The following is a 21,468-nucleotide window of genomic DNA, read 5'->3' as shown; positions in this document are numbered from 1 at the left end:
TCATCTTAAATTTCTTTAAGGGTATTACAAGTCTCTGGCAGACTGCACAATGTTTCCTAATTTGGGACGTCTTCAGGTGGAAAGTCTTTTCATGATCACGGTCGCGGTTTATGTAAGCGCTGAAAAGTGTTTTGTTCCAGTTGCCGGTGGAAATGCTAATCTCGTGCTGAGACCCAGAGTCATGCTGAGATCTTAGTCACTAAAATGCCGAGAAGCCGGAATAATCCGCGATAATTTCACAGGAGTGTTCTGGGGGCATTACGCAACAGACGCATAATTAGCTCGCTTCTCGATGAGACAATCAAGGCGTTTCTTGGGCACATCCTCCTCGTCATTCTCCGAAAGCCAAACTGACCATGAAACGAGAGCACAGCACGCCCCAAGGTGTTGGAGCAGGCGAAGTGACAAATCGACGTCCCGTCCCAAGCCAAAAAACCTAAAACTGAAAACACTGGCTGCCAACACCCTGGCCACAAATACCAGCGAACCACAGCCGTCAACAGCCCAACCACCGAAAGCCAAGCCACCTCTAATAGCCACGATGATCCGGGGCTGGGATCGCGGTTCAGTGCTCTCGGCTCGGGCAGAAGCACAGCTCGGGTTGGAGTTCAGATAAATACGGATCCATCGGTTCCGACCACATCATTCGCGGTCTGTCGCCAGTTCGAGAAGCTTTGGCTCGTTGTGATACAGTGTGAAAGGATACCTCGGCTCACCCCCAATTGGAAAGGCACAACGCGTGCCTGGTGCTAAATTTGTGATCGATTCGGTGGATTCGCAGCCAAGTGACGAGGGAACGCCATGCGTGCTGTAATGTTGGTGAGTTCGAACCCGATGGAATTCTACAGAGGATTGGATTAGGGCCTAAAACTTAGTGATACATTTTTGGGATATTTTGTGGCTTGCATCAACAGGATGTTTCCATAGCTTATCACCTCAGAGGTATCCTTAATATCTGAACCGTATTTATAACAAACCATCGTAAAAGCGGATTTTCCTTATTGCCAATTTTTCTTTTAAAATTGGAAAATGTTAATTTAGTTAAACTATTTCTAAATTATTATGTCTGCTTTAATGTTCTAAATTTTTTCTGTATGTAGTTAACTTTACAAAGGGTTTTTTTATTCAATTAACTTTCAACGTTAACATATTTGAACTACTCTCAAAATTACTGATCTCTGTTTGTTATTACATGCATAACATCAGAATTTTTTTTCTTTATTCTTAGACAATATATTACTTCGATAAAAAGTGAATTTAATGACTAATTATTGCAAATACAATATAACCACCCTATATGTTGTATCACAATATCCCATGTAAACCTACTTTAAATACATCTCAAGAGCGTACTCCTGTTATTATCAATATACCCTATGATATTTTCAAAAGCCTTTTGTAAATGGAACATAAATCAGACTCGGACAATTATTGTTTTCTTCTTTTGAAAAGAGATTTCTTATAACAAAAGTTTAATATAGGCGGTACGTATTTGATGCATATTCATCCCCCTGCCAACTCAGCTCTGTTTACTCGTGGGACTCAAAACTTATTCTGACCCCGGTGAAGTCTTATGCAACTTTCGTAGAACCCATTATGCAACCCCCGAAATATTACGATTACGTTATGTAAATTTGGGCAGACCAAAAAAACGAATCTACTGGAGCCCCGAAAAAGCCCATTCATACGCTTTCGATGGCAACGACCGGCGTTCAGCGAAACAATTTGCCACATTCATATGCCCACCTTTCGGTACTCGTTCGAAATATAATTATTCTAATGAAGTTGGCCAGAGTCAGTGACAAGTCACGGCGATCCATTCCCCACATGCCAAAGCCAACACCATCGGCCTGGCCGGAAGTTGTTCCTGATGCTTGGCTAACAAAGCGTGGCGGCCAGCGCGGCTAGCAAAATATTTTCCATGATTAACTCTGCCCGGGCTGGCCATTCTCGACTTTTTCGGCTTCAGCGTGTTCCACTGGAGTTATGAATCCGATTCCGATTCCGATTCGGAACCCAAATCTGATTCATGCAGCCATGAGCCGGGCTCTGAAATGATGTCAATGCTATGTGGCCAACCCCGAGTACTTGGTGCCGAGCCACATACTTCTGGCATGGCCCGAAATCCATTGCATAATCGCTGGGGGAGCTGATCATATTTCACGCCGACTGGCCACACGGTGTTGTCGTCCGTTTTAGTGGTGTTCATCTGTGGGCGGAGGGCGCCTGGCTCCGAGCCCTCCTCAATTACGCTCGGAGGCTGCCATGGGGCACTCTGTTTTGGCCCAGTTGGCCGCTGAACCGTGAGATATGCATTGGCTGGCTGATTCCCCAGCTCAGCCGATTGCGATAGGCCGGGCACTCAGCGGCAATTAAAGCCAATCAGCTAATGGCGATCGCGCTCTCTTTTGGTTTTCCATACGCCAAATCACCTATTACCCACAGAACATATCTGCTTAATTGAGTGCTTCGAAAAGATCTTATCTGTGGCTTTAGAACTACTTCAGTAAAATCATTCGAATCGGGGCTGCGCAAATCATCAAAGCACTTATGCTTATATCACATTTGATTATGCTGTTCTTTTCTAAAGCTGTTGACTAACCAACAAGTGCATTAAGTCCTTAAGTTTAATCATTAAATAATAAAAAGTGCAAGTTAAATGCAGTCAAATAAAGAGTTGAGCATAATGATGTTCCTTTAATTGATACCAATCATTTTTATAGAAACTTATATATAATATATATATAAACTATAAATAAAGATCCTGAGGATTATTAGTAAAGAAAAGAATAACAATATAACAAAATATATATTTGAAATAATTATAAAAAAGATGAAACTAAATTTACATTGTGTTACACATATGTCCGTATAGATATCCTGTCTGGCGCTGCTCGTCTGTGTCCAGGCAGCGGTGACAGGACCGGAAGCTCGTTCCGGTGGGGACTCCAAGGACCAGCAGCTGGCTACAGCGAGCGTTGGAATCCTCGACTCCGTGCTCCGAGGCAAGAGCCGCCAGTCGCGATGCGTGAGGTGCTACGAGGATCGGGATCGAGATCGGTACTACAGTGGATACTCCAGTCGAACGGGCGACGACACGCGCAGCAGTGCCTGGTACTACTCCGGCTACGATGATCGCAGCAGGGATCGGGACTACGATCGCTACTACGATCGCTCCCGCTATTACGAAGACCGCTATACTCCGAGGACGTACGATCGCTACGAGGGGCGTGGCTACGATGACTATAGAAGGGGATCTGGCTATGGAGGATCTGCCTATGGAGGATCAGGCTATGGAGGATCCTACGATCGGGAACGCGGATATGGGTACGACAACCGGGATCGCTACTACAGTGGTGATCGCTACAGCGAGGGCTCTTCCAGAGGTATGTTCATGTTCGCTATTCTAAATCGATCGATAGAAAAATCTCCGTAATTATCCTTTTAGATCGCTACTACGACCGCTCGAGGACGGGCGGCTACGATCGCTACGATCCGTACGATCGCTACTACTCCAGGTATGATTTTCGCAACTATCGCCCTTGGGATGAAACCTACAGGTATCGTCGCACTCTTTTGTGTTATACATCCATGTTGTCAGCTATCCGTGTATCTCTACGGCTCCTATCTCTGAGTTCCTTTTGTTTTTACTCTCTACTTTCATACAACAAACGCAACACGCAAACAACAACTACCACACCAACATCATGTACAACTACAACATGAACAATACACCACACAACTACAACTACAACTACAACAACACTGTGGACACTGCGGACGTTCGACGGCTGGCAATTCCAATCGTAAAAACCAATCCGAAATGCACCTCAACAACTGCAAATGCACTCACTAACTTGCGCCCGAAAATCCCGTATCCGCCCCGTTGACTCCCAACCGACTACCGCTTCCGTATCCGCTTGCCCAACAACATCGAACGGATCCAGGGGACAGTCCGGCTTCGACAACTCCGGACGTGGCTACTACTTTGCCACCGACGAGGATGAAAGCGATAGGAGTCGAGGAAATGGCTACTCCTACACTCGACCCTCCTCCTCAATGAGTTCGCCCTGCGGACGCATCTCCGGAAATTGTCCCTACGCCGGTGGCTTCAAGGTCACCTCACCTGCCATTGGAAGCGACAGTTCACGAGTGGGCGGCCACTCCAATGCCCTGGGCTCGGAAGGGGGTCCCGGCAGCTGGACTTACTTGGGGGACCAGGACAAGGCCGGAGGGAGCAGCAGTGGCAGCGGCGGAGGCAGCAGCAGCAGCAGCAACAGCGCCAGTAGCAGCAGTAGCGGCTCAAGCGGCAGCGGCAGCGGCGGCAGTCGGGAGCGGGAGCGGGAACGGGACAGGGAGCGGGATGCACAGAGGTAAGTTGCAGTGGGTGCTGCCCCTGCAACAGCATCATCAATGCACTCAGACAAATAAAGTGGCCTTGCGAATAGGGAATTCAATGTGCAATTATCCTGAGAAATAGCTTTGTCTTATATGAATTCATCTGATTTTTCTAAACTCAACTTCTGTAATAAAGGAGTTTTTTTAAATCTTTCAATTTCAATATACTAAAACTTTTTAAAAGCATTACTCGTATAATTCAAGTAAACCACACACTTAACATATGCATTTAGAAAGCTACCAAAGTAAAACATTCATACATTTAAGAAACTTGCGTCACTTTTCTCAGAATAATTACCTTGAGGTAGAAGTATTCCTGTACACATGAGGTTATTTATTTGATACTGAGTGCACCCACAGTCGTTTCCCGCACGGAGTCGGATTCGGAATCGGTCACAGCATTAAGATAGGCTTGCCCTCTTGTCGCCCCTTGTAGCTCTTCCTATGGTGGCCGACCACGTCCTCTAGGCGTTAGCTATCTGCTCGAACGGGACGCGGATACTCCGTCGGATGGCCCAGGAAACACGGCGAATGCCGCCGGAAATGGTGGAAGTAATGGTGGTGGTGCTGCGAGCCAGAGCATGCCCATCCCAGCTGCCCAGACAGCTGCCGAGGGAAGTTCCGGCGCAGCTGAGCAGTAACTGGACAAGGACGCAGAACCATATCCAAGTCCGAATCCAGGGACGGATGCACTGCAGCGACTGGGAGAGACACCCGGGCCCCCGGTGGGCGTGGCTGGGCATTGAGTAACCTACCGTCCGTATTTATGTGTAATCGTAAGCTAAGTCTCCAAAGAAACTATTTATGTGTGGCACAGCTTTGCTCAAATAAACAATTTTCTAAGATCCTCAAGAAGTGATTTTATTTTTAAGGAAATAAAAATAAGGCGACGTTTTCATATGGAAACAGAGTTTATTTTATTGTTCAAGTGCTTTACTAAGAGGTAATACATTCACTTTTCATTTTATTTAGTAATTTCTATTGAGAAACCCAGAGCTTTATTTAAAAAACAATGAAACGAATAAGATAAAGAAAAGAAAAACAAAATAAAAAGTAATATTGATATATGTATATAAAGAAAAAATTCGAAAAAATAAAATAGATGTCTCAAAATAAATAAAAAATCAATTGAAATATAGATCAATTGATTAAACAAAAGAAAATCGAAAAAAAATAAATATTGATATATATAAAGAAAAAATTTTAAAAAATAAATAAATAGGTGTCTCAAAATAAATTAATAATAAATCAATTGAAATATACATCAATTGAAATATAAACAAAAGAAAAACAAAATAAAAAGTAATATTGATATACATATGTACATATATGTATATAAAAAAAAATTGAAAAAATAAAATAGGTGTCTCAAAATAAATAAATAAAAAATCAATTGCAATCAATTGATATAAAAACAAAGAAAAAAAACAAAATAAGAAGTAATATATATATATATGAATACAAGAAAATTAAAAAAAATTGGTGTCTCAAAATAAATAAATAAAAATCAAAACAAACAAACCATTAAACTTAATTTAAAAGAATCTCTTTAAAAATTATAAATAATAAACTGAAAATTCTATATACAATAAAAAATGGAAAACATTGAAAAAATAATAATATTTATAATTATTGTTGATACAAAAAAAATAATAAAATCAATAATCAATAGAATAGACTGAATATGCGTTTATACAACAAATATAAAAAGGAAAACATGAATTACAATGCACAAAAAAAATATTTTTAATAATATTGATACAAAAAAATAATAATAAAATAAATAATTAAAAGAAAAAAATCAGAACCAAAATATTTGTTACCAAATAGTTATTGCATAAAATAATCTTATCAACTAAATAATATTAAAAAAAATAATGATGATAAAAGATAAAAAAATTAAGCTACACAAAGTTTAATGTCACAAAAATAAACCTTTTTAAACTAAACTGTAAACTATTACTAAATACCGAATATAAGTACTCAATTAATAAAATATACCATATATAAAAATATAAGATAATAAAACGTGAAAATAAATGAAAACAAGATGAATCATTTAAACTGGGACAACACAAGAAATTAAAAACCTTTGTAAAAATATAATACAATATATGGAAATAAATAATAAAGTGAACACAACAAAATAAACAACAGTGATAAATTATAAACCAAAAAAATATACGGAAGATGAAAAAAAAAAAAATTTTTAAAACACAATATTTGATGATTAAAATTTAAAGAATTTAAAAAAAATAAATACAAAATAAAAATTGAACAACATATTAAAAAATGCCAGGCAATCATAATAAACAAACGTATATTTAAAAAATAATCAAATACATATTTAAATATAAATAATTATACTGTAACTTAAATATACAGTCAAAAAAGAGAACTTAAAAGAATGAATAAATCAAATAATAAGCGGTGAAATAAAAATAAACCAATATTAGAGGTCCTAAACCAAAATAATTATTGAAGAAAAAAAATTAAATAATTGAGTGAAAATTGTTTTCAAAAAATAAATGAAAAGAGACGAGAACTAAATTATAAGAATAACATATATAAATAATAAAAGAAAACACTTACCAAATCCAAAATTATGAATCTTAAAAAATTAAAAGCACGTATCTTTGAATAAAATAAATAAAACTGAAATAAAAAGTTTTTAAATCAAATAGAACAAGAAAATCGAAACAAAATCAGAATTTTTAAGCTCAAGGCCCTCGCGTATAAATAATCTCTTTGCAACAAAAACACGCCTTGCTATTGGCAATATACATTGAGTAAGCTTTCCTAAATGTCTTCCCTTTAATTACAAATTGAATGAAATGGAAACCTTAATCAGAGATATTGTTAGACCAACAAATTTATAGCTTTTAAATTTTTTTAACAAAAAACATTAACACAACAAAAAATGAGCAAATTAGGAAACTAAAAAGGCACGAATAAATTTAAAACTAAGCTTCGTTTTTAAACCCGGAAAACATATTTGTATTAAACGCTGGAAGATGCTATTTTGTTGATAGTTGCGTTGATTATCGTGAAAATGTTCAAGAAATGAAAATCTGGTTGTTGGTAGATTTTTTGTAGTATAGAAATATTTGAAGTTTGCTTGGAAGGTCTACCATCGTGACATTTGGTTATGCACTTGGATTTCTTATTGGGATCAAGAGAATTTTCGGATCCTTAGTGGGTATATGTAGTAATTTAGACCGAGTAGCGAAAATTGCAGAAGTCGACGGTTTATCATTTAAATGATTGTTTTTTGTTTATTTTTGGTTGTTTGATTGAATGTTTCCATTTTGTAATAGGTCCATTAGCGCGTGACTTTTCCGTGTTGGTTTTCTCTAGTCTTTTTTTTCTGTGTGCAGTGTCACAAAGTTTCTGTATTTATTTATACGGCGATCATACAGTATTTTGCAGCTGAGTCTCTTGTTCATTGGTTTTCTGTTCGCAGGAATAACTTAAATACCAGTTGCATTTTAGTTCCCGGTGCTACTATCGTAATGTACTTTTCACAGATGGATGTAGAATATTTTAATACATTTTAATCTGTAGATATTTCTGCCGATTGCTTTGTACAATTGCTCAGTGCTTTTAGATGCTTCTTGTACTTAAGTAAGTATTTAGGTAGTATTTCTGCGAAAGGGAAACAAGCTGTTGCACTTCTCCATCGATTACTTCACCAGTCGAGTACTTACAGATTTCCATGGGTTGGACCAGCATTGCGAAGTTTTAATTATCTTTAATTGAACTTTAACTAGCAGCTAAGGCCGCCACAGCAACGGTGGCGGCTCAGCGATCTTCGGACCGAGGTCGTAACTCTTTGGGACTTTCCACTGGACTGTGCCGCAATGCCGATCGGATCGGTCTTTTATACTGTGCCAAATGGAAAATCCACCACCATGGCACCACCATGGAATACTTTCGCATGACGCAGGCGTGCCGGCAGAGGGGGAATCCAACATTTTGGGAGGGGGTACGATTCTGGATACCGGGAAGCAAGAACCGGGTGCGTGCCGCTGGGCCATAACAATAATAAAACGAGGGTTAGGCCCAAGGAATGAATCGAATTGAAAATGCTTATTTCATTTTTATGCTGGTATGTCGGCACTGTGCCCGCGATCGCCTTGTTCTTGGTTTGCTCTGGGATTCCGATTCTCGGTGGAGGGTTGCCGGGTTAAGTCACCCCCGGCTCGAACGACTCCGCCGACTTGTGGGAACCGAACTGATCTACTGCTACCAGTTGAGTGCATAGTAATTAGTCAAGATTTCGCTGGTTCGCTTTCTCACGCTCCTGGGGGTTTCTTTTGGTCTATAGGTCTATGGGTCCTTTGGCGAAAATCTCCCCGAGAAAGGTAAAGGTGTTCACCCAACTGTTTTCTCAAGGAACAGATAACAAAGCACTTGGAATTGGATTCGGATTTGGAATGGGACGGGGGTATTCGCATTGGGGTAGTTTTCGGGCTGCTCCTGTGCCAGTTTGGTGGCTACTGGTAGTTCAGTTATGCTGGTTGCGTTTAATTCCATTGAGGACTCTTGTGGGATCATCAATTGGTGGCATGATATGATTTCACTACTGACAGCATGCGGGCTGGGAATGAGCTGAAGGTGCAGCTGCGCGGAACGAGGGTCCTTTGAAAATCCAGGAGATATTGGAGTACTTAATTGGATTCTATAATTGATATAACAGTTACATCTTTTTCCGACGAAGAAAGCAATCCCTACTCAGTATATTTTCAGTTATTAAATATAACTCCAGAAAGTCAAGACAGAAAAAGATAACCTATCAATCGTATATTCTGTTCATTTTGTCACCATAACCATAATTAATCTATTGACATGAACTAACAGTTGCTCAGTCCCATCTGTTTTATCCACAAATAGGCTCGTTAAAAGAGAAGCTACCGTCGGTTTCTCGGCGAAACTCTCCAACTCTCCAAAACTGTAAAGCACACACTGCATGCACATAGGTGCGTATCAATTGCGATGATAGCGCACCTTATCAATGGGACCGAGCTGATAAAACCGGGAACTCATCGGCAGGCAAGCGCACTGGGGCTCAGTTCAGTTCCACTACGTTTGGAGAATAGTTCGGTGCTTCAGTTTCGCGATTTTCCGGCAATTCGGGAAAATGCGTATACCTGCCTGCTGGCATCGTCCCAGGGTGACGCATTTCGCCTTTCTGATCTTCCTCGTATATGTTTTCCTTCTCTTCAGCTACAAATTCCTACAAGTGAGTGTGACAAATTAGCTGCATTCTATTAGCTACAAATTGACCTTGTCAAAAACACATCCGGTGCTCCTCAAATACTTAATGGTTTGAATAATTAATATTACGCCTTTCGTAGAGCGACTTTGAAGAAATACCTAAAGAAATTCGTTGTTTTCATTCGAATATGTCGTGAAAATAAGTGAACAGTGCGGCAAGTGCTATGGTATGTGGCTAAAGAAAGGTGTGAAACGGTTACCAATAATAATAATGCCGATAATAAATAGCAACAATTCTTGCTTCCATCTAACAACAATACCAGAGGCTTCGCGTTTTAAGGGACTTGAAATTCCAAAGCACCCATGAATTTATTGAATGTTTGGCTATCCAATTGATATTCGAGCTATTTTAATGCAACCAATCTTCGAAGACTCATGAGATTTCACACTAGTTCGATTTGTATTCAAGCCAGTTGGACCCACTGTGCCGGATTTATTTTTAAAGAAGCATCAAGTGGTCAACGCCTGCGTTCACTTTCGATTCCCCTGCCCAAGACGAATGTATGAAAAGCGGCAATTATACATAAACATGTGTCCGAATAAAAGGAAGGCGCTTTGTGTGTGCTGCCACGCTGCCATGCTCCTATGTATAATTGATATATTTTCATTCTCAATAATAAAAGTGGAGGATGTTGGCCGTATTAACTTAAAAATAGCACGGAATAGCGACGCTGACTCACTCGGAGCGGCAGACATGGACATGGACACTCCAATCGTGAGACAAGCGTACAATTTATTAAATCCCCCTCCACCCACCACCCACACCCACCATCCAGCAACACCCACCACCCACTTTTGGGGGTCTGGAGTACTTTTACAAGGCCCTCGAAGCTCTGCCGCCGCGCTGCTGCTGCGCAGCCGCTGCGCTGCCGGCGGGTGCCGCCATTTGATGACAGCGTTTGTGGACTGAGGCGCCAGTTTGATGCGAGGCGTGCGTTGATTAACTTGTTGCATTCGCGTCCTGGAGAAGAGCGGAAGAGCGGAGAAGCGGAATAGGGGAAAGCGCTTTCCCCACCCACATCGTTAGTGCACCGTAGAAAAAAGGCCATAGGAACTTATTTACTCGACAGAAAAAGGTTTAGAACTGTGATACACACATATATGTAGCTATCTAGATTGATATAGACCTGCTATTTGTGATAATATTAGTTCATATCGTATCAAAAAGTTTATAGTATCACCTTTGAACATCCATATTATTGATAATTAAAATCAGCTTTGTAAATCCTTATAGCTTATAACGATAACTAGTTAAATGAAGAACGAAATACTCCTTGTCTCAAGCATCTTTCTTTAATTTAAATAAAGCCTTTGACAGTTTTTCACATCAGTTGTGATACGAGTATGCACCAAGAGATCCGTTGTTCGGTTAGAACAATTTCAAGGTGGACCTGTGGGACTAAGACCATATAATTTATCGCTCTATCAGACCGAGTGCTCTTCTTTCTGCCAGTGTGTGTGAGCCATAATTATTTGCGTATTGCGGGGCGCCAAGTGAACTTGTGGCTGGGTCGGTCAGTGGTGCCAAGGTGGTGTGCTGGTGTGGTGGTGGCCAAAGAACGTCGAGGACGGGCGGCAGTCGATGGTGATGACACTGGAGGGACGGCCACACAGAAAGGCAGCAACAACCACACTCGAGCTATCGCTAATCGATGGCCGGCCATCAAGAGCGCTAAGCAAATAAGCAACAGGAGCCGCTTGGGGTTGCAGACGGAAAGCCGGGCCCCAAGTCCGAGAATCAGAAGACCCGAGACCCAAGACGTCGGCTGCTCAGTCGACGGTAGCGCCATTCCACGCCACGCGCAGCGCAGCTAGGAAATAAATAAACAGTTTTAGTTGCCGTCGGCGATTCCTGAGGAGCGGAGTCCCTGCCGCAGTGTCGTTCCCGCCCGAGCCATGCTGGCCGCCCCGGAGAACCGCTTCCAGCATGTGTACTTCGCGCTATCCGCCCTGGTGGCCAGCGCCATGCTCGTCCTGGTCTACATCTCCATGCGCTCGAGCCTTGTGAGTGCAGCGGACCTCTCAAGGGCCTCCCGTCCCTGCAGCGATCCTGTGACTCATGCCCTTCACGCTCTTTTTCTTGCAGAACGAGCGGCTCCGCGAGGATCTGGCCAAGGCGCAGCGACAGGTGATCTTCGAGAGGCCCAATCCGCACTGGGACTACAGCAACAGTTGGCGCAGGATAGGGAACACCACACTCAGGCATGAGATCTACTCGGCGTACTTCGATGCCAGGACGGATATCGTAGGTGAGATTGCGTCGACGGTTGTCGCGTTTTAATGAGCATACAGTGGGGAACCTAGAATTATTATGGCTCTTTAAAATATTTCCATTTAGAAGTCTTAAATCCTAAAATGTACCCATGTACCCTTTTAGAGGGTTCTATAAGTAAGGTCATACGTATGTTATTCTGTAAATACCCAATACAACTTAAATACACTCATGCGCGTCTGAATATCCGTCCGTTTTTACACATAGTAGTAATACATAAATAGCAACAGAGAAATGATTGCCCTCTATTTTCGATTATATTATATATGTATTTCCTTGGATCATATGTTTGTGAACATTTATTTTATGAAAATCATACTGCCATAGAAACAATCTGACAATTTAAATAAGATGAATATGAAAATCGTTTAGTGTAGATTAGTATTGTTTCAACTATAATTTCAAAAATTTAGAAGCAAATTTGCACTGGTACATGTTTAGTTTTCGTTAAATCTAAAACCAGCCTCAAAAAAAAGAACTTTGTTCATACGTAGTCAGTTCAGACTGAAGAATAACCATAATATTTTATACCAATTTTAAATAAATTTTAATATGTATGGGTTTCCATTTCCACAGGCAATGTCCGCATGGACGACGAGCAGATGACCATTGGTTCGCTGCGCATCTTCGCCATTCTGCCGGAGCGTCTGCGCGACTCCACGATAAACTGCATCGTGCGCTTTTCGGACTTCTCCAGCCAGGAGATCAAGGCCGAGGAGGCGGGGGCCATGCACGATGTGCACAACAACACCTTTGCGGCGTGGAGCATCATGTGTCCGCTGCACGCCTCCCGCAGCTCCCCCATGCGTCTTCCCCAGGCGGTGGCCTTGGCATACGCGTCCAACCGACTCAGTCACCTAAGTCCCACCTTCATTCAGATCAGGTGAGTCTGAGTCCACTACCCATTACACCAAGAGGATCTTTAAAGCGCAGTTAACCTTCAGCACAATGATAACATTTTATAGTAATATTTTATAAATATATTGTCTTATATAAGACTAGGTCAAAGTTTAACCTCGTTTTTAATTTACTGCCACAGCTATCCCCGCAACATGACCAATATGTTTGGGCGATCTCGTCCCACAATCTCCGTGTGCGTGGGTCCCTTGCACGAGAACTACTCCAACGTGCTCCGGCTGATGGAGTTCGTGGAGATGTACCGCCTGCAGGGGGCCACCCACTTCTACTTCTACTACGTGGAGGCCAGCGAGGAGGTGCGTCGCGTTCTGGAGCACTACCAACGGATGGGTCTGGCCGATGTCTTTGAGTGGAATGTGCAGGCTCATATGCAGGATGTCCACTACGCGGGAATCGTGGCGCAGTTCAACGACTGCGTGTACCGGGCCAATGTGGTGGACAACTTCCGGTACGCGGCAGTGGTGGACCTGGACGAGGTGGTGATGCCGCTGAAGCACAACACCCTGGCGGACTACCTGCGCCAGTGCGACGAGGGCCGCACCGCGGGCTTCGTCTTCCGCAACGTGTTCTTCCACCGGCGAGACAGTAACGACACCTTCAACGCCCCCAGCCACGTCCTCAACCGGCTGCTCTACACCCAGTCGAAGGTGCGGCGAACGCTGGAGGTGATGCCCGCCTACATACGGAGCAAGGTGGTGGTGAATGCCAGGGCCATTGTGGAGATGGGCAACCACCAGGTGTACCGCTCCGCACCCGGATACGCCGACCATGTGGTGCACCCCACGGTGGGACTACTGTTCCACTACCGGGACAAGTGCATCAACTGCAAGATGGTGCTGATCGTCGACTATACGGCCCGGAGATTTGGCTCGCTGCTCTTCGATCGAGTGGACAACACGTGCCTGGAGGTTTTTCGCGGCATCTGCGATCTGGTGTAGCCCTGCCTTCGAGAGACGCCCCCTAAAAAGTACCACAGATCTCTCGGGTCAGTTGTGTTCGTGGCCTCAGACCGTCGACATGCTGAAGTTCTGCTCGCTGCGGAGGAGCAAGGAGCCAGCGGTGGTGGCTCCCAAAGTGGCCAAGAGTGTACGACAAATTAGAATAAGTCCTTGCCGTTCCCATATAAGTGTTATACCGTAATAAAATGTGCTTTAAGTGATTTGTGATGTAATCCGAAGTGTTTGGTTTCCATTTCTCCACACCCACATCCACGTCCGCCACTTTACCCATTAGTCATCGCTGCGCCTGAAGGATGTCCCGCTGAACGACGCCCAACTGATCCAAGTGTTCCAAGCCCAGCGGGAGCGAGGACCTCTGATTCTGGCCCTGAGCAGGTGAGCAGCTCGGAAGGTCTCCTCGTTGCGGTGGGAACTCCCCCTTTTTCATTTTCAGTGTGGAAAATGCAGCGCGAACTTGCCGGAAGTGCGGAACCCCCTACGAAAACCGTCAGGTGGTCGAAAACGGAACAACAGGTGAGCTACAGGTGGTGGGTGCTTTCTATTACAACGAGACCAGTAGTTAACCGCATCCTGCTTGCCCTCACTAAAACCGTGTAATATACTTTAGTAATATATTTTAAGTATTAGCCATATTATTAGCGACTTTTTTGGTTTCGATAAAGCATAGCTGGTACTCGTGTATGCCACACAACTTCCTCCCCTAATTGCTGATACCATACAAATCGGGTCAAACATTAAAATTCTGCTTCATGACAAGTACTCTCTGGGGGACTTTTATCGCAGCCGAAAAATCGCTGGCCGAAAAAGAGGTTCTACATTTTTTAGGGCGCCCTGGGGAGTGACGAATCACCCTTTTTAAGATTGAATCACAACGGAGGTTATTTGAGAAACTCATAATCAGTATGATCAGTATGAGCACAAATAGGCATTCTAATGCTTTTTGTATCGAGAAATACGACGTAATTAATAAATCTCATTTTTGGTTTACCAAGTTAAAATGGTGTACTTCTAAAACTAATAATCGAAACATTTAGTACATTGTGAGTTAATGGCTTAACGTCTACAAATAGTTGCTAATTACTTCACCTAAAAGGAAAGCCCATTTCGGATGTTCATAAAACATGCCACTGCATAAACGAAAACAAGACCATAAACAGTTTAGTGGGAGAGCAGAGAAGCAGAGCGGAGAACGGAATAGCTCAGTCCCTCGCAAATGGTATTGGAAAAATAATAACTAACAGTCAACGCCATCCATTTCAGAAAGAACCCCTTTCAAGGAAATCTCCCTACAACGCTCCCCACTCCCCAATCCCCCTCCACGCCCCTCTTCACCCCTCCTTCACCCCTCCTGACAGCGCCTCTGGCCATCTGCTGGAGCTCGACGACGCGAGCGACGCGTCGATGACAATGACGCTGGCATTATGTGTCTACGGCGGAGTATGACAGGCGGAGGAAGGGTGAAAGGGGGGATAGTTCCCGGGAATATGGGAATTTGGGAGAGGGACTACCCCGGCATTACAGGAGGGTGCGCAACGAGTGGTCACTGCCTAAGCCGGCAAACACTTATAAGCCAAATAAAAGTCCTCAAAAACTAGGGGGGCGATACAGCATTTAAAACAAATTAATTTCGATATACTAAACAAAGATATACTTGATAGTTCAATGAATACTCAAATAAGTTTTTGTCAACTAGTATGGGAACATGTTAACTCTCCCATTCTAAATCCTTTGAGTTCTAAAATAATGTTCCTATTAACGAACCCTTTTTCTAATCCCTGCTGGTAAGAAAACGGGATATTCAAAATATACTTTAGTAGGTCTAGTAATCATTATTACCGCCTCCAAGAACTTCCCAGGCCCCCCGTGACCATTTTCACCGCCACCCGCTATGTCGTCATCGTCATTCATCGACTGCCTCCACTCCAGACATATAGACACATAGACATATGTCTGTGCCTGTCGACCAGTGACTACCCTGTGAGTAGTAGTGAGTGGTGTGAGTGGTATAGCCCCATCCACACCAGTCCCAGTTCCGATTCCAGTGGTAGGCCCAGCCTCTGCTGCTGCCCTAAGCCAGATGCGCACATGCTGCGGCACAATGCACTGACAATGATTGGATTCTTTTGTTCTGTTTGCTGGCCAGGCCTTCCAGTCCCCTGTCCCCAGACCCCTTCCCTGTCCCATTCCCTGTCCATGTTCCTGTTCCTGTCCCCACGCAAACTGACCCCCCGACCCTCGCTGTGCATTTGTGTGTGAATTTATGCATACAAATTTGAAAAATATCGGATCTGTGGTTCGTGCCCGCCGAATGCAGAACGCAAATCGGGGGAGCAACGACGACAAAGTCACCGAGAATATTGGAATAGTGGGTGTACAGAACCTTTGATTCCCTAGTGTGTAGTATTTTGAGAGATAACACATATCTGTATGAATTTCAAAGTCAAGAAACCTTAGTGTACAATTATCTGAAATGTATTCCTTTGTTATAAAGGCATGCCAACTGTAGTACATGGTTTATTTCTTTCGTTGACATCCTTTGGGAACCAGATTATAATACATATCTTTTCAGTAATATATCCTTTGTGTTCAGTGTTCTCCTAAGGATTATATAAACAAGATCAATAGAACCTTTTACCAACATTATGAATGAAATTCATTCATTGTTTCGCCTACTTCACTGCTGTCGGATACACCCGCCGGACCTACGATTACTGGGTATCGCCATGGCAAAACATCAACAAGTCACGGCTCTAAGCCGGCTACAACTACAACAACTACCAGTGCAAACGGCGACCAGTCCTCACCCACACCCACCCCCACCACCAGACGCCGACGTCGACGCCGGCAGTGGCAGAGGCAGAGGCACAGGCAGAGCGGCGACTGCGGCAGAGGCAGAGGCAGCAACAAGTCACTAATCAACAGGCGACTTTTGCTCTCTGCTCTGCTGTGCGCGCTGCCGTCGTGCTTTTGCGTTCGGTGTGTTGGTGTTATGCGATACGATACCGTGTTCCCCAAGCGATTTAGTTACTGCAGAAGTTTTGCCAAGTCAAGTTGTCGCGAGCGAAATCTATATATTCTGCTAGCTTTTTCCGGGCGATCAGTCAAGTTCAGTGGCAAAAACAACAGACCGTAAACCTTTCGAACGGGCGCGTAAAGTCATCGAACTACTGTCTACTACGGACTACCGTTGGTGCTAAAAGAACGCCATAAAATCAGGCCAAGCAAAGTGAGTTACCCGTATTCCTAAGCCTCAGCATTCAAACAGCCGTTCAGAGCTTGAGTTTGGCGCCCTTTTTTCGGGCCAGTGGGCCAAGTCGCTATTGACCAAGTTGCGGCTGTGGAAAAGTGTCATACCTCTCGGCTTCATTACGTATTTAAATCAATCGTACAGTATTCGATTATCGGTTGCCCGTTTTAAATTCAGCTGATAGGCAAATGCAGACCGAATTCGGGTTAATCATTGCCTGGGCGTCTGGTGGTGATAATGATAGCCCGGAATCGGCATTGCTGGTATATATTCGAGTATATCGCCGTTTATGGATCTACCTGTGCACATCGTACGAATGTGGTTTAATTTGCTTTAAATTATACAGTGCAACCCTTCTCCACCGTTGGTCATAGTTCAATTAAGTCTCTAATGACCGGATGTTAGTGCTGTGCTTTTTGTGCCCGTGCTTTTCCAGTGCTGTGCTGCATGCAAATGAAGCCGGGAGTGTGTCCCGCAATTCGGGTTTGATTTAATAGTGAAATTATATTTTTCAAAATGAAATTAAAAAGTTCGCCCCACTAGGTCAGCCCGCACTGAATACCTAATTCAATTGGCAACCGGCACTCCCCGAGCTCGTTGCCGATTAATTATAATTCCGCATTCGGCATTCTTCTATCGCTTAACCGAAAGAAAGAAAAGGCAAATAGCGAACTCTGTCTACGTACTATTATTTATTCTGCTTTTGTTTACCGCTCGACGACACACAATATTTTTGATAAGCCTCAGCTGGCGAAAACTCAAAATTTTTGTTATTACCCCATGTGTGCCTTTTTCTTCGTTTTGGCTTGGCAAATAAAGCACACAAACAAAAAGTTATTGTCAATTGCCAGCAGCGATAAAAAGACACTAAAAGAGCAAGAAAGAATGAGTCTAGTTGTGCCTGCAGCGAACTTAAAACAGTTTAAAAAATATTATTCGCCCTGTCGACGAATACCCTTACGCTTCCGCAGGCCATTAAAAAGTTTGAATAGCTTTGCCACCACTTTACACCGAAATTACGGGCACCATAAACTCGGAAATGCCTTCTTGAGCCGTTTCGCAGTGAGTATACTCGTTCAAACTGAAATCAATATGTATTACCCAGAACCTCTTAAAGTGACAAGCTCTTTGTTTACTACAATCGATTATAGGCGAAAGGCGACCTAGTTCGGAGCTTCGCCTAAATTTTTAACCAGCAGCTGTTCTTTGTCCCAAGACAGACACTTGTAATTTGTACACCATTTACCGAAATTATCTTCAAATTCTCATCGCGGTGACTCAATCAAGTGCGGCCATTGGCCCGGGGAACACTCCTCAATCAATTGTCGGCCCTTTGAGCCGGCTCAAGCCACCGAATTTGGGCGGCAGTATTGCGGTTTCTGGTTACTGGTTACCTAGGGGAAGTTGCCAGCTGGGTTCTCACCTCGGCGGCTACTCAATTTACTTGGGGGTATCAATTTTAATGGCATTTGTCACATTAATTAGGCATGAAGCAAAAATGAGTGATTGCGGTCGATTAGAAGGCTCTTTGCTCTTTGGGATCCGGCTTCGAATGGCAAATTGCGCTTTGAGGGTGTCAGAACACCTATGAATTCATTTAATTTATGACTTTCCGGCTTTTCTAAAAACAAAAGATACTTCTATCCGCATACGCACAGTTCTGTTCAGTTCTCCTCATTTCGTTTAAGTTACCTTTTTGTTGCATACTTTTAGGAGAATAAACAAATTCAAATTTTAATTAAATTCAAATTTTTTACGACTATGATTTCAATTTTGAACGTATAATGAGAAGTATTATATATGGAAAGTTACTCAGCAATCAAACAACAATTTTAATAAATCTCTATAACAAAATATATATGTCATAATAAAATAACTTATGCCTTATGACAAATGTTTTGGCTAATGACTATGAAGAAAAAAAGAAAAACAATGATTCTGCGATTGGAATTGAATAAGCTTATGAATATTATTTTTGGATTGACAGAAATTTGTTGCTCATGCTTAGTAAAATATACTCTGCAACAGTTTACGCTTCGGCAGTAAAATGATTTTTTAGGTAGGTTACATATGTAGGTTCATCTGCAAATACGTGCTAAAAACATAAAACAACTTAAAGCCGCCTTGCCACTTCTACTTCCATTTCTGGCTAATTTAGTCTAGTGTTTTCCCAAAAAGCTCGACTTAGAGCGGCGTGCTAATGGAATCAGGCTCACCATTCTGGTAGCGCCCCCGCAGTTCGACCCCCGCCGAACCTTTCCAAAATCGTTGACCACTGCGTCGCTTGGCCATAATTCCATTATGATAATTTCAGCAGCCTGTTTGTGGCTATCTATAAAGTCGTTTTGCCGCCGCTCAGCTGACGCAGCCGACTGGCTTTTTGGCCATAAGTTGTCGTGCAAATGGCAAACAAAACCGAGTGTCAGTATTGAATTGTGATTCAGCATCTGGAAGAGCAGCTCAAACGGAATTTTTAACAATGCAATTAACGTGAATTTGTTATTTCGCTAGGAAATGACTTCAGAATTTTGGTTTGCATGCGTTTCGGTTATATAATTCGATTTGTTGCTCTGCGGTTCAAGTTCTCAAATAAATCATAACGCAAATGCTAAATAAATAAAAAATGATAAAAATGTCGAGAGTGCTGTGTTAAATTCCCTTCTTATCTGACTTTGATTTGTGTCGACTTATGTTTTACGATAAGTTAACATTGTGCCAAAACAATGGCAAATCGTTGATTACACCGATGATTAACTCATAAATTTCGGAGAATTCACCTATTTCGAACAGCGATAAAATACTCTCAAATGGATAAAGTGAAGTGAAATTAAGTGAAGTAATATTTAGATTACGCTACAACATTAAAAAGTATGCAACCATTTTGAAACTTATATCGTATATGTTGATTGCGAAATGTTTTCATTACTCAAATTTAAATTGAGTAATGGATGCTTTAAGAAAATCATATCCCACTCTGGCTGTGGTTCTGTTTACACGACTTTGAAATTCCAAATATTTATTTAAAATAGTTGTGCTAAAAAAAATCCAGCACCGCAAGCCAATAACGATGCGTAAACAAATGTAAAATTAAAAGAACTTGCCGGAAACCCAAAATAAACATAGAACCCCCGGGGTACTAAACGATTAACATTTAACATTTGAGCATTGGTTTTGGATTTGCATTCCCTCTAGAGAGGTTGGCAACCAGAAAACCCAGCCAGCTTAAACCCAACTTTGCCATCTAATCAAGTTTATATTCTGCCTGTGATTTCATGGCAATCGCTCGGAATCGGAATAGCACTCCCAGTGCTCCGCCAGTCAAGAGCCCCGACTCCTCGGCTGTTTATTCCAGAAAGCGAAAGCTGCTTCCAGCTGTCAGCAGATTGGCGCAGTGCCAAAACATTTCTAATGCCCGATACCAAGCTCGCAGCAAATTAGTAGCTGTCGGAAGCCGATTTGCAATCGATTCCAGTGCGAGGGAGAGGGCTGGCTCGAGAGCGAGACGGGCGCCAATCAGCGAAAAGTTGAAGGCTTCGTCAGATACTTATCTGCTACCTAGATGTGTCGTGTTTCCAGGTGTTGCGGGGAGCTTTTGGAGCTTCGGCTTCAGTTGGGCACTAGAACTTCGACTTTGACGTTGTGTCGATCGGGCGAGAGCCATTTAATTGTAGCTATCGGAAATTACACTGCACTACAAACTCGGTTCCGGAACTGTAGTGATTCCTACCACAGTTGTGCTTTTCGACTAGCCCATTGACTTGGCCCTTTAAAAATAGCCCGTGTGTTTGTGTGTGCTTTTGCTTGGTTTCCCTGCTTGGTTTCCCTACTTCGCTGCCTCTGTGTGTGTAACTTCAGCTGGTGAAATTCGGCGGGGAAATGCGGCTGGGAAAGCCTGCGAGAACTGACGCAATAGGTCGAACTTGGTGTAGTGGTGTAGTGGCAGTGCTACCAGTGTTATTGGCGTAAACGTTGGCAATTACGCGCCAACTTTGGCACTTGGATGCGACGCGGCACTGAGATCATTATTCGGTTTTAGAATGTTCTATAATGTGCCGGCGAGATAACAGAACGAGGCCCACAGTGCGGCGGAGACAGTGGGTCGGCGGACTTTTGGCGGCGGTCTCTTTTTATGCACTTGCAGTTCAGTTGGCTCACGTACGCGGCCTTTGATGCAACGCCTTTTCGCCGATGCCGACGATTTGCAATTAATTGGGAAGTAAATTGTAAGGACGTGACGTCAGAGCGGGTTCGATGTTCTTGTGGGGCGATTCATAAACTCATTTACTAAGCACATTGTTTGTGTTAATACGCTACGTGTGCGTGTGTGTGTGCGTGTGTATCTGTGTGCTTGTTGTGTAAAAGGCAAACAAACAATAAGCAGGAGAAGAGCGGGAAAC

General features: G+C 42.9%; 3 protein-coding genes across 11 annotated transcripts in view; all 3 read left to right on the top strand.

The window, feature by feature from the left end:
* The first annotated feature begins 801 nt into the window (after nt 1-801).
* LOC122626510 (TATA-binding protein-associated factor 2N) lies at nt 802-5,126 on the top strand. Of its 6 annotated transcripts, none has more exons than XM_043806795.1 (5): nt 802-819; nt 2,876-3,386; nt 3,449-3,518; nt 3,948-4,373; nt 4,835-5,126. In XM_043806795.1, exons 1-5 carry the CDS (start codon nt 802-804, stop codon nt 5,037-5,039), a joined length of 1,230 nt encoding a protein of 409 aa, XP_043662730.1. In that variant the 3' UTR covers nt 5,040-5,126. The 6 variants fall into 6 exon arrangements, with proteins under 6 accessions (XP_043662730.1, XP_043662728.1, XP_043662732.1 ...); XM_043806793.1 differs by having other exon boundaries at nt 3,449-3,560; XM_043806797.1 differs by having other exon boundaries at nt 4,809-4,866.
* Nucleotides 5,127-9,414: 4,288 nt separating this feature from the next.
* On the top strand, nt 9,415-14,009 carry LOC122626449. Of its 2 annotated transcripts, none has more exons than XM_043806731.1 (4): nt 9,415-9,640; nt 11,762-11,924; nt 12,524-12,830; nt 12,987-14,009. In XM_043806731.1, exons 1-4 carry the CDS (start codon nt 9,539-9,541, stop codon nt 13,801-13,803), a joined length of 1,389 nt encoding a protein of 462 aa, XP_043662666.1. In that variant the 5' UTR covers nt 9,415-9,538; the 3' UTR covers nt 13,804-14,009. The 2 variants fall into 2 exon arrangements, with proteins under 2 accessions (XP_043662666.1, XP_043662659.1); XM_043806724.1 differs by lacking the exon at nt 9,415-9,640 and adding an exon at nt 10,786-11,679.
* A 2,877-nt stretch (nt 14,010-16,886) lies between these two features.
* The window catches only part of LOC122626311 (sorbin and SH3 domain-containing protein 1), a 35,179-nt gene continuing 30,597 nt past the window's right edge, over nt 16,887-21,468 (top strand). The window contains exon 1 of one of the 3 annotated variants that reach the window (XM_043806687.1): nt 16,887-17,050. The gene's annotated coding sequence lies outside the window, so the exon portion shown is untranslated. Of the gene's footprint in view, nt 17,051-20,694; nt 20,859-21,468 lie in introns of those variants that run through there. The other 2 variants (XM_043806695.1, XM_043806514.1) reach the window with 2 other exon arrangements.

This window comes from Drosophila teissieri, chromosome 2L (genome assembly GCF_016746235.2).
Source record: "Drosophila teissieri strain GT53w chromosome 2L, Prin_Dtei_1.1, whole genome shotgun sequence".
NCBI classification, from domain to species: Eukaryota; Metazoa; Arthropoda; class Insecta; order Diptera; family Drosophilidae; genus Drosophila; species Drosophila teissieri.
The sequence above is the reverse complement of the archived record's forward strand: the minus strand, read 5'-3'. Positions and strand labels throughout refer to the sequence as shown.

Bases quoted from the DNA above. Each gene is read 5' to 3' on its own strand.
- LOC122626510 (XM_043806793.1), top strand. The intron at 3,561-3,947 runs GTATCGTCGCAC...GAACGGATCCAG, and splicing joins CCTTGGGATGAAACCTACAG to GGGACAGTCCGGCTTCGACA. The intron at 4,374-4,834 runs GTAAGTTGCAGT...CGCCCCTTGTAG, and splicing joins AGGGAGCGGGATGCACAGAG to CTCTTCCTATGGTGGCCGAC.
- LOC122626449 (XM_043806724.1), top strand. From the start codon at position 11,572: ATGCTGGCCGCCCCGGAGAACCGCTTCCAGCATGTGTACTTCGCGCTA. The intron at 11,925-12,523 runs GTGAGATTGCGT...CCATTTCCACAG, and splicing joins TGCCAGGACGGATATCGTAG to GCAATGTCCGCATGGACGAC. The intron at 12,831-12,986 runs GTGAGTCTGAGT...TTACTGCCACAG, and splicing joins CCCACCTTCATTCAGATCAG to CTATCCCCGCAACATGACCA.